At 47.1% G+C, this 15,442-nt stretch overlaps 1 protein-coding gene across 2 annotated transcripts in view; it reads left to right on the plus strand.

Annotated features, from left to right (window-relative positions):
• SSTR3 (somatostatin receptor 3) overlaps window positions 1–15,221 on the plus strand; it is a 30,405-nt gene extending 15,184 nt beyond the window's left edge. For both annotated transcript variants that reach the window (XM_053252408.1, XM_053252409.1), the window contains one exon: window positions 9,373–15,221. In XM_053252408.1, the coding sequence (XP_053108383.1) occupies window positions 9,373–10,633 (1,261 nt within the window). In that variant the 3' untranslated portion in view covers window positions 10,634–15,221. The remainder of the gene's footprint in view (window positions 1–9,372) is intronic.
• The last annotated feature ends 221 nt before the right edge of the window (window positions 15,222–15,442 follow it).

Genomic DNA, 15,442 nt, shown 5'->3' on the forward strand with positions numbered 1-15,442 from the left:
TAAGTAAATAAGTAAATAGGTAAATAAATAAATAAGTAGATAGGCAAATAAATAAGTAAGTAAATAGGCAATTAATTAATTAAGTAATTAATTAAATGGACAAATAAATAAATAAAGCCTATCTAGACACTGTGTGACATCTACAACCTTTGCAGCAGACAGGCAAGTCACTGTGTGGTCCATGCACAGGTCACAAACCCATTTCTCTATGCCTCTAACAACAGAATCACCCACTACTAGGAGGCCCCCAAACCGTGGAGGAGTATCCTCCATGTGCGAGGATAAGGGCGTATCAGCCAAGGAAGCATCCCCTCGACCTCAGGCTGATGCCCTTCTTCCCTAAGACCTTCATTCTCCATGACAGCAGAGGAGCTATCAGCCTAGGAGTGGGATGCCTCTATCACATTCCTGAGAGTCTCATCTCCATATCTCTCTGACTCCCTGAGCTTTTTCAGGCCAGTTACCTTGGCTTCAAGGAAACAAACTTATTCCCTGAGAACCAGAAGCTCTTTGCACCGAGCACACACCCACAACTTCTGCCCCTCTGGCAGATAGTCATACCTGCAACACTCCGTACAATACACTGGGAAGCACCCCCTCCCCTGCTGGCATCCTACCTTCAAAACTGGTTTTACTGGCTGTTTAAAATATATAGAGCTTGCTTACTTGAAAGCTAGGTCTTAACTGCTGTTTTCAACTAATTAAAGGTTTTAAGCTCTGTCCTCCAAGAAAATTACAAATGTAGGGTAGTACAAACCTTCTTTTCATGCTGGGTGTTTCCTCTGTGATAAAGGGGGGCCACTTGTGTGCCTCCCTGCACACTTCCACATTAAGTTCTGTGCAAAGCTCTTTTGATATCTGTTAGCAAACTCCTGTTCACAAAGCTCTGGGAAGCAAAGCTCCCCTGGTCTGAGCCTTATCTTCTCAACAGCTGCTTCCAAACTGAGCTACCTCAGGAATGTGGCCCCTGAGCTGTGTGACTCACCTGAAGCTAATCCCCACCCACTCTCTCTCTAGGTACAACTGAAACTGAAAGTGCCTTGTCATAAACAAACCCCTAGCCAGCCAGAAATCAAACCCTAGAAAAGACTATCACTAACAAGCTTACCTTGTCTATTCCCCTTGTTTTCTTTCTTTGCTTGCTTGCTTGCTTGCTTGCTTGCTTCTTTAGGAAAGAAAATAAAGCTTTGCTGCCTCCCCTGGTCTGAGCCTTGTCTTTTCAAGAGCTGCTCCCATTCAGTGCACAATTCACCTGATTCTATTCAGTGAGCAATAGACCTGGGATGCCCATAGCTAATGTTGTCTAGTGGGCGACTCTGAGCCAGGCTCTCCCTCCCTCTCCCCCCTCCCCCCTCCAACCTATCTCACAGGGGAGTTGTGAGGATAGAATGGATGAGGATACACAAATGCTGATTTCAGCTCCTGGAAGGATAGGCAGTATAAAAATGTAATAGCAATAACCAGGATCCATAAGCACCAGTTATCCTGAAATCCCAGCATCATCCCTGTGACTTATTCTCACAGAAGACCCACCACATCTGCATTCCATTCCTTTTACTGTGTGGAAAATATTTTTCACCCAGATCTCTTCTGAGCACTAGTAACTAATTGTGTCTAGAGCTGCAAAAAACAAACAAACAAAAAAAAAAAAAACCACCTTTACCCATAACTTATTTTTGCTTACAAGTCTGGTTTTTATATTTGAGATGGCGATATCTCCCAGAGGATACATCAGCAGCCATTTCTCATTTGCATTAATGCATTTAAATGTATGCAAATGTATAATTGCCCATCGGTCACTATGATTTAATATCAGAGAGGCAACAACTCATGCCAGTGTTCTGCTTCTCTTTATCTTGTACTACCTCTCTCTATTTGGGTTTGTTTCTACAAAGTTTATGCAGCTTTTACCTCCAGGCAGGGCTGGTTTCAGAATTTTGGGAATGGGGCTTTTGTACCTTTTAGAGATGTACAGAAGAGGGAATTTCAGCAGATGCAGCTTATTATGTCGGGGGAAACTGACTACAAACTGCACTTGTTGAAATTCCCTCTTCTGTGCAACTCTTAAGGATACAGGAGACTTGTCCTCTTTTTAATATGGCAACCCTACTTCTGGGCAATAGACCATTCATGAACTGGATCTCAGTGAAGGGCAGAGGGAGTTGGAGACATGCATGGCGAGTTCCCTGTAGAGCAGTCCTGCTCAACTTTGGCCCCCCAACTGCTTTTGGACTGCAACTCCCATAATCCCCAGCCACAGTGGCTAATAGCCAGGGATTATGGGAATCGTAGGCCAACACCTGCAGGACAGTCGAAGTTGAGCAGGCCTGCTGAACAGTCTTCTGTCCAGATAATTTATGAAACAAGTTTTGAGGTCTCAGCAAAGGTCACACTCCAGGACTAGGGGGAACTGGCTGCTAGTCAAGAGGGGCAGAAGCAGGTGCATGACCCAAAACAGGCCAGGGTCAATTTCTAGATTAGCAAGCAAGGACTAGAAGGGCGATAGCCAAGTGTGTGGTCAAAACCAGGCTAGGGTCAGGATTCAGAGCAATGAGCAGAAGCTTACGCATTGCCCTGACACCAGAAAAATGCCACTCACTCACTCTGAGGAACAACTCCTAAAGCAGGGCTGCACAACCTCAGACCATCAGTTGTTTTCAGACTATCCAGCTGTTTTTGGACTACAACTCCCACCATTTCCAGCCACAGTGGCCAATAGTCAGGAATGATGAGAACTGTAGTCCAATATCTGCAGAAGGACCTAAGTTTGGGGCTCTCAAACTTGGGTAACCAGATGTTGTTGGACTACAACTCCCATCATTCCCAGCCACAATGGCCAAGTCTGGGAGATGATGGGAGTTGTAGTCCGACAACATCTGGGGACCCAAGCTTGAGAACCCCTGGCCTAAGTTGTGCAGCCCTGCCCCAAAGCTAGGGCTTTCTAGGGCCTAGTGGGTAGGGATTGGCTCTTGAAGTCAGCTGACTGAATGCTTAGGCTGGAACTGCAAGCCAGATAGAAATTAGTCTGCCAGGCTTGTAGTGGCACAAGAGGTAAGCCACCCAAACCTGATTGTTGGGAGCCCCAGCTAAAAAATACGACCCAGACAAACCAAGACAATAGAGAAAGTAATTTTTAAAGAAATTACCAGCTGACATACCACACAAACTTTCATCTGCGTTTTAATGAAATGTGCATTGCAGTTTCGCAGGAGTACTTTTATGCAAACACGCAGAATAGCTCAAATGCAGTTGTGCAGTGGAAGCAAATTGGGGGGGGGGGGGAATGGCCATCCATTGCACAACTGCATTTGCACACATTGTGCACAAAAGTGCTTTTGCGCAACTGCACACACGTTTTCTTAAAACGCAGATGGAAATCTGCACAGTATGTCAGCCATTTCCCCATTCTCCATGACATAAACTAAAACAGTTCCCTCATTTGCCATGCCAGGGTTGTCCAATTTGCAGCTCTATTAGCATTTGCCCAGAGCATGGTCTGAGGGCCCAGTTACTTTCCTGAACCTAAGCAAGTGGAGAGCTGGTCAACCCCAACTGGATGTGTTGAGAAGATCCCTATTTTCCTCATCCTGTTACCCATGCTAAGAAAGTGACAGGAGCACAGATTGCATCTCTACTCTCCAACTGTTACCAGCCTCCAAAGGTTTCTGTATTTTCAGGATTTGCTCTATGTGAACACTCTTTCCAGGCAAAAGCTTGGCATGACAATTAGCAATTGGCACTGAAGATCAGAAAGACTGGAATTCTATTCAGCTTTCTGCTCTTCCGAGCAGAACAGATTTATAATTAATAAAAAAGCAAAAAGTCACTGTGTTTACCTAGCTTTTTCCAGTTTCTTTGCTTTTAGAAATGGCGGGGGGGGTGTCATCTTAAATGATAGGGGACCAGCTGGAACCCCCATGTACACTGCCTTGAGTTTGATAACAGAAGCAAAGCTGCATATAAGTGTAAAGGTAAAGTTGTGCTGTTGAGTCGGCGGCCACAGAGCCATAAGTGTAGTAATAAATAAACGTGTAACAGAATATTGCATTGTGGTTTATATGCATATTTGACATTTCTTTCAAATAAGGGCAATAGCAAACCTAGTTAAGATGTAAGAGGTAACAAAAGTCCATAGGATGCCTTTGCCTGAAGGCTTTATTCAGCATCCTCTGATCTCTGCTGTGAGCTCTATCAGCTCTGGGATCACGGCAACCACTCCACTTTGCCACCCATGCTTCCTCGGTGAGCAATTATTCTGATGAATAAAACCATCAGAAAAGGGGGAAAACCTAATATTACAATGAATTAGAAGCAGAAAAGAGCTAATTAGTTCTCCCTTTCTTTGAACAGAACAAGACAATGAGTACTGAGCTTTGCTTAATCTAGTATCAAGAGACCCAAAGGAAAGGACTTGATTGGAAGATTAGTTGTTTCACTGTGTGTTACAATCATTTCTCCAAATGACCTGGGAAATATAATCAGACATCTGAAAAGAATAAGGGAAAAGGTACTGCTCTTAATAGAGCATGATACTGACACAGGAGTTCTTGAGAACCATACAGCAAATTCAGATAATAAGGGGTTTTGGATGTCCGAGGTTTGAATAACGAAGGCTCTCTTGCCCTAGGAAATGATTTCTTAGTTCTCAGCTTGAATTCCCCATGATTCCATTCCTTCCCACTTTATCTCACAAAACTATTCAGCTCCTGGACCTATAGCATTTCCAACCTAGCAATATAATTAAGCATTTCATAAAGGAGGGCTGTTTTGGATTTCCTGCATTGGAGGCAAAAATGACATCAGGCACATTAGGAAGATACACTGTGAGGATGGACAGCAGTATAAGTGGAATCCATTTCTAAAGGAGCAGATAAAGTTAGGAAAGATAGTAAGGCTGTTCACATGATTGTCCATGAGGTAGGACAAGCTTCCTACCTAGCTTTGCAAGCTGCACACACTCCCAATTTTCAGTCATGTGCTAGCGAAAACCTAGGTAGGAGGGGGGAGTGATTGTCTGTGAGATGGAGGCTGGGTAGGACAGCTTTTCTTCCTGTCTCCTACCTCATTAAAGTGCTGGGTACAAATGCTAGGGAGGACAGTGCCGTCCTACTCAGCTCCTGTCTCACAGACGATCACGGTAACCATCTCCTCCTACCTAGGTTTTCACTAGCACACAATCGAAAATCAGAAATGAGCACAATTCCTGAAGCTGGGTAGGACACTTGTCCTACCCCATTAATGATCATGTGAACAGCCTGCTTACTGTTCACGGCTACTAACTGGATGGCTGAAGAATACTTTCTCTTACCATGTGTCACGCCCTCAATCTCCGACAGCGAGGAGGAAGGGGAAGCTGTCAACTTTCCAGCCGAGTCAGGAGTATCTGAGGGGCAGAGCCCGGCTGTCAGCGTTCATGAAACGGCTGTGGTAGATCCAACTAATGATTTAGAGCAGGCACAACAACCTGAGTCAGCAGAAAGCGTGAGAGACCAATCGGAAGAAGAACTAGGCAATGAAACACTGACACCACCAACAACGCAGGCGCAATAAACGCAGAACGCAATTAGAATCTATTAGAAGGAGCTAACGCCTCTTGCTGAAGGCTGATAAGCCGTGAATTATTGCCAGCTGGGAGCTATCAGCTTCCACTATAAATCCTGTCACCAGCCATCTACTCCTTGCTGAAAAACAACGTAAGTCATTCAGTCGACAGTGTTCAGCCAAGCCGTGAACTTCCCTGGCATTTGGCCAGACCTTGACACCATGACCCTTATGACCACAGCAGAAGTCAGTGTTTTTAAGCAGGTTGAGGTTGAGGTTGTGACATCGAGTCAGTGTCGACTCCTGGTGACCACAGAGCCATGTGGTTTTCTTGGTAGAATACAGGAGGGCTTTACCATTGCCATCTCCCACGCAGTATGAGATGATGCCTTTCAGCACTTTCCAATATCGCTGTTGCCCAATATAGGAATTTCCCATATTCTGGGAAATACACCAGCAGGGATTCGAAACAACAGCCTCCTGCTTTCTAAGCAGATTACTTTCCTCGCTGCACCATTAGGTGTACATGCCATAAATTCAACTATTTCATGTTATCCTGTTGTCTGCTTTGCTTTTTGTTTTGTTGTTTTCTTGATTCTATCCCGCTCTTCCTGCAAGGAATCCAGAGAGCGGTGTACATGGTTCTGTTTATCCCAAGAATCCTGTGAGGTAGGTTAGGCTGAGAGATGAGTGACTGGCCCAGGGTCACCCAGTGAGTTTTATGGCTGAGTGGAGATTTGAACCTGGGTCTCCCCAGTCCCAAGTCCACTACACCTCTCAGACACTATTTTACTGAAAGCTGATTTGGGCTGCAGTTGAGGAGGAAAACACAAGCTTTTAAACATAAATAACTAAATTCCTAAGATACAAATGTGATTTGATCGAGGGCTCATGTGTGTTAGGGGTGCGCAAGGGACCATTCTGGGTGGTTCAGTTTGAAGTCTAACTGAATTTGAACTGATCCGCCGATCTGCAAACTTGTTTGTTAGAACCAGCCAGTGGTTCGATTCGTGCAATCGAACCGGGTCAAACTGTTTTGGCCTGTTTTGACCTGGTTTGGGTGGCTATGCTTGTAAAGGTGAATCTGGTAAGGATTCCCCTTTACAAGCAAAGGGAATTCCTAACTCTATGAAGGAGTTGAAAGAGCGGACAAGTGGGTGAGAGGGCACCTTACCGATGATGACATGGCAGTGGCAGCAGCTCCTTGGTGACGGTGGCTCCTCTTGGCTCCACCAGTGGTCCCCCCCAGCAGCGCAGGCCAGTAGGGGCCCAGTTCTGGCCTCCGCGCATGGGTTTGATTCCAGCTGGTTCTGTACACCCCTAACATGTATCTTGTCAAATAACATGACAGTATTGTCAACATTGACTATTGGAAGATCTCTAAGCAGAGGGTCCCCCAGCCTTCCTAAACCCTTTAACTGAACTGGAGATCCTTTGTTACATCACAGATTGAACCTGGAGCCTTGTGCATGCAAAGCATCTGCTCCATCATTGAACGACAAGCCCTCCTTCTAAAGAGGTCTTCCAAAACCTTCAATTGTCAAAATCCAATAGGTTTCCATTATAACTGTAGTCGTAAGTTTGGATGCAGTAGCTGTGTCCTACAATTTCACACTGTGTTGAGAAGATCCCTATGCTCCTTGTCTTGATATCCAAGCTAAAGAAGTGACAGGAGCACTTCTCTACATCTCTCCTCCATGACTGTTACTTGTACCCCAGCCTCCCAAGGTGTCTGTATTTTCAGGATTTGTTCTGAGTATGTGAACACTCTTTCCAGGCAAAAGCTTGGTATGGCAATTAGTAATTGGCACTGAAGATCAGAAAGACTGGAATTCTATTCTGGTTGTGCTAGCTTTCTGCTCTTCATAGCAGAACAGTTTTATAATTAATAAGAAACAAAAACTGACTGTATTTATTTGAATCCAATTAGGTTTTCCCCAGTTTCCTTGCTTTTAGAAATTGGGGGGAGGGGCCATCTTAAATTCAGCATCCTCTTCAGTTTGGATAAATACAGGTACACCATATTATAAACAGGTACCACCTGTATTTATCCTGTAATTTTAAGGGAGTTGTCTTGAATTCAGAGTAGTCTTCTATAAGGGTATATTACAGTAAGCATTACAGTAAGTAATGCTAGAAATAACAGGGTAGGGTGCAACAGGAAAATGGAGGGGAAAGAGACAGCAGGTGAAAGGCTGTTCATGAATAAGGCTGTAATAATATGTGTATTTGCATGGGAATAAGCCCCATTGCATAGGATTGTGCACAAAATAGGTTTTGCTGGTTCAGTTCGGTTCTGGTTGAATCAGACCCAGTCCAGTTCAGCCTTTGGACCAGTTTGACAGTTCACGGACTGGTTTGAAGCTATACTAGTAAAAGAGAATCTGGTGAGGATTCCCCTTTACCAGTAAAGGGCCAAGGGGACTTCTCTAAGCCTAGATGGGATGGGAGGGGAGTCTGTAATACTTAGAAATATCAGCAGCCGTGGCCACGTGGCACTCCCTTAAGCTTTCCTCCTAAAGATATTTGTGAGAAATGCCTCTAAGGGCAATAGCGGAGAAGTGTGGACTAGTACAATCTGTAGCAATGAGATCTGGCTGCAGACCAACTAGGTCCAAAGCCCTCCTACTTACTAGAGGTGAACCCCATTATCTACAGGGGTTCCATTCTCCGCTACAACTGCGGAAAATGGAACCATGTATAACGGGGCATTGTGGCAATGGGAATGAGCGGAGGTAGGTCCCTGGAGGCTGGAAAATGGGCAAAAAGCAGCTATGCTCAGGTATAGACAAAGAGATTGGTACCTTATGACTCTAAAATTCTATTGTTGCCATGCAGGTCCCTAGCTGAGCCTGGACTCCAAAGTCCATCACCCTACTGCCAATCGTAGCAGGGCATGATGGGAGTCAGAGTCCAGCATCTGCAGGCAGAGAATGATGGGATTTGGAGTCCAACACTAGCAGGCAGGACAAAGTTGGGCAGCCATGCTCCAGGTCAGGGGTAGATCCTGAAGTTTATTGGCTGTGGCTGGACTCCAACACATGTCGCCCTATTGTCTATTGGGCAGCCATGCTCCAGGTCAGGGTGGGGTGGCCATTCTGAGGCTCACCAGCTGTGGCTGGACTCCTAATGCCCATTGTCCTATCATCCATCGCATCAGGACAGGATGGGAACCAGAATCCAACACCTGCAGATGGGCCAAAGTTGGGCAGCCATGCTCCAGGTGGGAGTGGATCCTGAAGCTTGCCATTGTGGCTGGATTCCAACACCCATCACCCTAAGATGGCAATTGCTTGGTAATTGATTTGCAAAAAGCTGCACATTAACTTTTTATTTCCAAATGAAGCTACAGTGTGAGAATTATTTGGAGAACATTCTGAGCAGAATTGGAAGTCCAACATATTATTGGCATTTCCCACCTCATATATTCTCCATGAGAATCTTTCAAGAATACTCTGTGGCATATTCGTCCCAAGTCCACGTCTCCTGTGGGTGTTTTGTGCACTGCAGGCACTGCTGCTTGTTCCAAAATGCAAACGTTGACATTGTGCATGGGAGTTGCGTTGTCACACAGCCATTATTTCCTATGGCTGTGCAATCATGCAACTCCTTTGTGTGATTTCAGCATTTGTACATATGCATCTTGCATTTGGAACACACAGCAGTGCCCGCAATGCACAAAACACTCACGGGGCACTGAGCAATATGCGAGGCTCTGAAACCTGAAATCCTACCTCTACTTTCATTCCTTCACCAGCTTTGACTTTAGTTTGCTCTGCTGTGATTTATAAGGTGCAAATAGCTCTTCTCTTCTGTTTTTCCCAAACACAGGCCCCAAACTGATCTAGTAAGATCCTTGCTTCATTCTTCTGCCATGGACAATTTCAACTTCACCACACTGGCTTCATGGGGAGAGAATTCAACAGCCAGCGGGACAGACTCTGTGTCTGGGAACCTATCCGTAGCTGCCAGCCTCAGTCTGGATGTCAGCGGCATCCTCATCCCTCTGGTTTACCTCATCGTCTGTGTGGTAGGGCTAGCTGGCAACTCCTTGGTCATCTATGTGGTATTGTGTCATGCCGTGAGTGAATCAGTGACCAATGTCTACATCTTCAACTTGGCATTGGCAGACGAACTCTTTATGCTTGGCCTACCCTTCTTGGCTACACAGTATGCCTTGAGCTACTGGCCCTTTGGCTCATTCATGTGCCGGCTCGTGATGGCTGTGGATGCCATAAACCAGTTCACTAGCATTTTTTGCCTGACTGTGATGAGCATTGACCGCTATCTGGCCGTGGTGCACCCAGGGAAATCATCAAAATGGCGGACAGCCCGTGTGGCCAAGGTGGTCAGCAGCACAGTGTGGGTGCTCTCTTCAGTGGTGGTGCTGCCAGTGGTGGTTTTCTCAGATGTCCCAAAAGGCATGAACACATGCCACATCCAGTGGCCTGAGCCAGCCTCAGTGTGGAAAGCTGGCTTCATTGTCTACACAGCTGCCCTTGGCTTCTTTGGGCCGCTGCTGGTCATCTGTCTATGCTATCTGCTTATTGTTTTCAAGGTCCGTTCATCAGGCAGAAAGGTGCAAGCACTGACAGCCAAGCGCAAGCGCTCCGAACGAAGGGTCACCCGCATGGTGGTCACTGTGGTGGCGGTCTTTGTACTCTGTTGGCTGCCGTTCTATGTGCTCAACATAATCAACGTCACCTGCTCTTTGCCAGAGGAACCGTCACTTTTTGGGATCTACTTCCTGGTAGTGGTGTTGCCTTATGCGAACAGCTGTGCCAATCCCATCATCTATGGCTTCCTCTCCTACCGCTTCAAGCAGGGTTTCCGCAGGGCCATTCTGCGACCCTCCCGCCGAGTGCAGAACCAAGAAGTCGCTGCAGCTGCAACTACATCAGATAAGGAGGAAGAGGAGGAGGAAGACATGGAAGCAGATGTGACGGAGGTCAGCAAGATTGCCCAGAATGGCAATGGCAGGCAGGAGTGTGCTCCAATTAGTGGGGCAGGGGCAGGGAGTGAACAGAAGCAACTCCCCGAGGAGAGTGTTAGCAGTGAGAAACCCAGCATTATGAATACTAGTTACTTATAGTGTCTAGGAAGGGGCTTCTCTGTTTTCTTCAGTGCTCTGGCTGTGACTCACATGGAGTAACATTTGTGGAGTAACATTTGTGGAGAATCATTCATGACTCAAGATTCCCCTAAAATATGAAAGAAGAAGCCTGAAAGGAAACTTTCATAAAATATGAAAGAAGAAACCCGAAAGGTTAACTTGGCAAAGAGGCACTTTTTAATGTGGTGATTCTCTTTATTTAGCAGGGGGAGAGTTACTGGCCCTATCCACCCCCAGCACAGTACCTCCAGTGACTGTTGCTGGTGTCTATCTTATGTTTCTTTTTAGATTGTGAGCCCTTTGGGGACAGGGATCCATCTTATTTATTTATTATTTTTCTGTGTAAACCGCCCGGAGCCATTTTTGGAAGGGCAGTATAGAAATCAAATTATTATTAATGATGATGATGATGATGATGATGAAGAAGAAGAAAGGAAGGTTTCAAGAACTCTAAAGCAAGGCCTAATAATCAGTTTCCACAGACAATACTAGAGTGGTGGTGACTCTGTAGAGCAAAGACTTCTGGGATACAGTTTGGGAGAAGGATGCCTGCACAGCCGGCATGCTGATCACTAGAGTTACTCTAAGTATACTACCCTAAATACCCTCTACAACAGGGCTGCATAGCTTTGGCCCTCCAGCTGTTGTTGGACTACAACTCCCAGCATCCCCAGCCACAGAAGCCAATAGTCAGGGATGATGGAGTTTGTAGTCTAACTTCTGCAGGCGGGCCAAAGTTGTGCAGCCCTATATTGCACAGATAAAAATAGGGACTCTGCTGTAACACCTCCGTTTTCTCACCATGGACCATGGCCAAGCACACACACACACCCTCCCCACACACAGACTGCAACACATAGCCAAAGTCTCTACTCCACCCATTGCATTCTGTATTCATTTCCCCTGTAACAACACTGGCTTCTGAAGCAGAGTGTGTTAATCAACTAAGCATACAGGTTTCCTTAAAAAAACAACACACACACACACACACACACACACACACAAACCCTTCATAGAACTTCCATCTCACCATGGCTCAATGTACTTCTTAAAGCATCACAACGACTCAACAAATGCATTCAACCACGTTTACTGTCTAGCTAAGCATTACAGGAAGGAGAAAGAAGAGAAGCAGGGTGCAAGACCTCGTATGAATGGCATGTTTTAAAAGGGCACCCTCTAGAATCTTTCCCAAAGTCTAGCTGGAGACACAAGAGGGATGGTAATTGACTGAGAGGCAGAAAATAGGAACTGACCCTAGTAGATAGGAGCTGTTGAAACATATGGTGTGTAGGGCAGGGGTTCCCATCCTTGGGTCCCCAGATGTTGTGTGACTACAAATCCCATCACCCCCGCCGTGATGGCAAAAGGCTGCTTTGGCTGATGATGTTGGGAGCTGGAGTCCCGCACTATCTGGGGATCCAAGGATGAGAGCCCCTGGTATAGTGCCTTAAGCCTTTGGGGAGCTACTGTAACACAGGGGCAAAGGGGCAAAGTGCACCAAGGTGTGTTAGTAAGAAATGGGCTTATTACTGGAAATGTCTCCCCCCACTTACACACAAAAAAATTGGAGCAGGGGAGGGATCAATTCTCATTGCGATCAATTCATATGGGGTGGGGAAGGTTACTCCCTTGGCAGTCACGTCCTGTTCCCGCTGAAAATGGTCTCCCTCAATCAGCTAATTGCTGCAGTTAGCTCCTTTGGAGGTATATAGCAGCTTGGATGGAGGGCAGGCTTCAGCAGAAAAGGGGGCATGGCAGGAAAGAGATAGCCTCCCCCCTCTTCATGTGTTGCATCCTGGATGGGACCATAGCTCAGTGGCAGAGCATCAACTCTGCACGCAGAAGGTAGGGGTGTGCACGGACAGTTTGGTGCGGAAATGGTTCACCTCTGAACCGGGCCGGTTCAGAGGTTTGATCATGGACCAAACAGGGTCTGTCAACCCAAACCTGGCCCAGTTCTGGTAGACTGGTTCTGCGCCAAATCGACAGCTGGTGGGGGCAGCAAGAGAGACACTTAAAAGGCCCTCTTACCTCCAAATGTGCTGCCCATTCAAGGTAAAGCGTCCCTTACCTCCTTTACGGTCCAAAGGTACCCATTCCCTCTGAGGACACCACAATGTCTTAGTGGTGTCCACACATGCATGATGCATGCAGGCCAGAACCAAGCTGCAGTTGAGGAGGCAGCTTGGTATATGAGTCAGGAGCACGTGCACACTTTTGTTATGGGCTGTGCCGGGGGTGGGGAGTAGGGCAGGGGCAGTGCACTTGGAGGTAAGAGGGTCTTTTAACTATTTCTCTCGCCACCCCCTTCACAGAGCCAGCATTTGCTCAAACCAGTTCGGCCCAAGGGGGTTTGATTCGAATTGATTGGAATTTGAACTGAACTGCGGTTTTTGTTTCGTTCACACCCCTAGCAGAAGGTCTCCGGTTCACTCTCTGGCTTCTCCAGGTAGGGCTGGGAAAGACTTCTTCCCGAAACCTTGAAAAGCCGCTGCCAGTCAGTGTAGACAATTAGTGGTGCACATAGGGCTTCGGAGGCCACCACCACCCTGCTGCAAAACACACACCCCTTAATTTTTGTTTTGTTTTTAATAAAACTTGCCTAACTGAAGGCACCCTGGAGACTGTGGCTGGCGGGCAAGAGGTGACCTTGTGGGGAAAGAACTTGTGCAGGCAGAGAGAGTGCTGGCGCTCCCAGGGCCAGCCCACCTTTGTGGAGAGGAGGTAGAAGGGGGGCTACATGAGCCCCCCACCCAGCCCGCTCCCCTGCTTTCCTTGCAGCAAGATGACTCACTCAGGCCAGCGTCCAGCATCTGCTCATTGGCTCATATGGTCCACTCAATGCACCCCATGATGATTGTGCTGCCTCCTGTGCTCCTCCACTGTGCCACTGAGGGATGGAGGGAGGCAGCAGCCGAGCGGCCCTCACAGCCCCGCAATGCCCCTTCCTGCTTGGCCCTGCACGGAGGCAGCAGCGCCTCCTCCTGTGGCCAGCCAGGAATGCCCTGCCTTGGCTGTTTGGGCCCCTCCTGTGTTCCCCTCCTCCCTGCTGCCCTGGCCTCCCTCTGTGCCTGGAGAGGTGCCCCTGGGCTTCCCTCGATGCCTCCTCCTGGGACTTCTCTGGAAACAGGAGGAGGAAAGCCCCATAGCAGCGGTGGAGTGGGTGTGGGGTGGTGGCAGGCCTCTGGAGGTCCCCCAGAAAAATTGGAGGGCCCCCCCCCAGAGAAAGGAGGCCACGGACCAGATCCCCAAGGTCTGTGGGAAAGAGCACCTCTGTAGACAATACTGAACTAGATGGATCCATGTAGACAATACTGAGCTCTGATCAGACTCAGTATAAGGCAGCTTCCTATGTTCCTTGCACATGGGGCCGTAGCTCAGTGGTAGAGCATCTGTTTGGCATGCAGAAGATCCCAGATTCAATACCTGGCAGCTTCTTCAGGTAGGGCTGGGAAAGACTCCTGCCTAGAACCTTGGATAGCCACTGCCAGTCAGTGTAGGCAATTCTGAGCGTGATGTCAAAAGACCAATGGCCTTACTCAGTATAAGGCAGCTTCCTGTGTTCCTCTATCCCAAATTTGCCCCTCTTCTTCTGCTGTGTTATTTTAGAGAAAATAGGTACTTCTGGGGAAATGCAAGTTGTGCCCCTCTAGTTTGGCCCAAAGAGAGAGAATGAGTTCTGAACTGTGACCATCCTCCTTGTAGCTTGACCTCCAGCTCCTTATATATGAGGGACACAATATTTCAATAAAATGTTCTTTCAAAAGTAAGGTTTCATGGTTGTGATGTACCCTGGTAGCAACTGGTGAAGAAGACAGGAAGAGTTTGCTGTTATGAAAGCCCCCCACTCCTGCCCAGACACTTCCTCAGGAAGCAGATGCGATGGGTACGTTTTCTTCCAGAAGTGTTAGATCCTTTTTACCACTGCTGCCTTTGCACTGTGGGAGTACATCCAAGAACACATAATTCCTTGGAATTGTCCCAAGTACATTGTACTTAGGAGAGAGATGGTGGTTGCTGGCTGAGATGCTATTGGGAGGAACAAGGAACGTTCATTAACATAACACAAATTATTTGTTGCAAATCCTTTCTGAGAATCCTTTAAATTCAGAAATGAATATTTTATTTTATTCTAAAAACCCACCACTCTTGCCTTCTCTCCCATGTGTGTCTATTTAAAATTAAATAGCCCAGAGGAGATATGATGGTGGTGGTGGTGGAACAGAGAAGCTGCAGAGTCTTACCAACCTTCTTGCCTTGTGAAGAACTGGGACTCTGTAAAATACTTGGAGGATGTGTGGATGAGCGTCTGGGTTCTGATGCTGCCATAAAGGGGAAAGAGGCAAAGAGAGCAGATGTGCTGGGTATGTTTAGGGATGTTTGCTCGAGGCAGGAGTTCCCAGCCTTGGGTCCTAAGATGACGAAAACTCTCATCACTCCCAGCCACATTGGCTTAAGATATACTACAATGCAGGGCTGATTTGGCCCTCCAGCTGATTTTTGGACTACAGTTCCCATCATACCTGGCCACAGGGGCCAATAGTCAGGGATGACAGGAATTGTACTTCAACATCTTGGGGGGGGGGCGCGGCAGAGGGCAAAGCTGTGTAATCCTGCTATAGTGAGTTCCTTGAGTGTATTAACTCCAGGACTATGGCGGGGAGGGTGGGGGTACAATTTATATAGGGCCATTCTCAGAACTCTATGAACCAGGGCTGTCCTTAGAGAGCCCTAGAGGGGTGCCGGGCCTGGGGCAAACCAACCAGTGCAGTGACCCCTTCCAGT

The sequence above is a fragment of the Hemicordylus capensis genome, chromosome 5 (assembly GCF_027244095.1).
Source record: "Hemicordylus capensis ecotype Gifberg chromosome 5, rHemCap1.1.pri, whole genome shotgun sequence".
In the NCBI taxonomy this organism is placed as follows: domain Eukaryota; kingdom Metazoa; phylum Chordata; class Lepidosauria; order Squamata; family Cordylidae; genus Hemicordylus; species Hemicordylus capensis.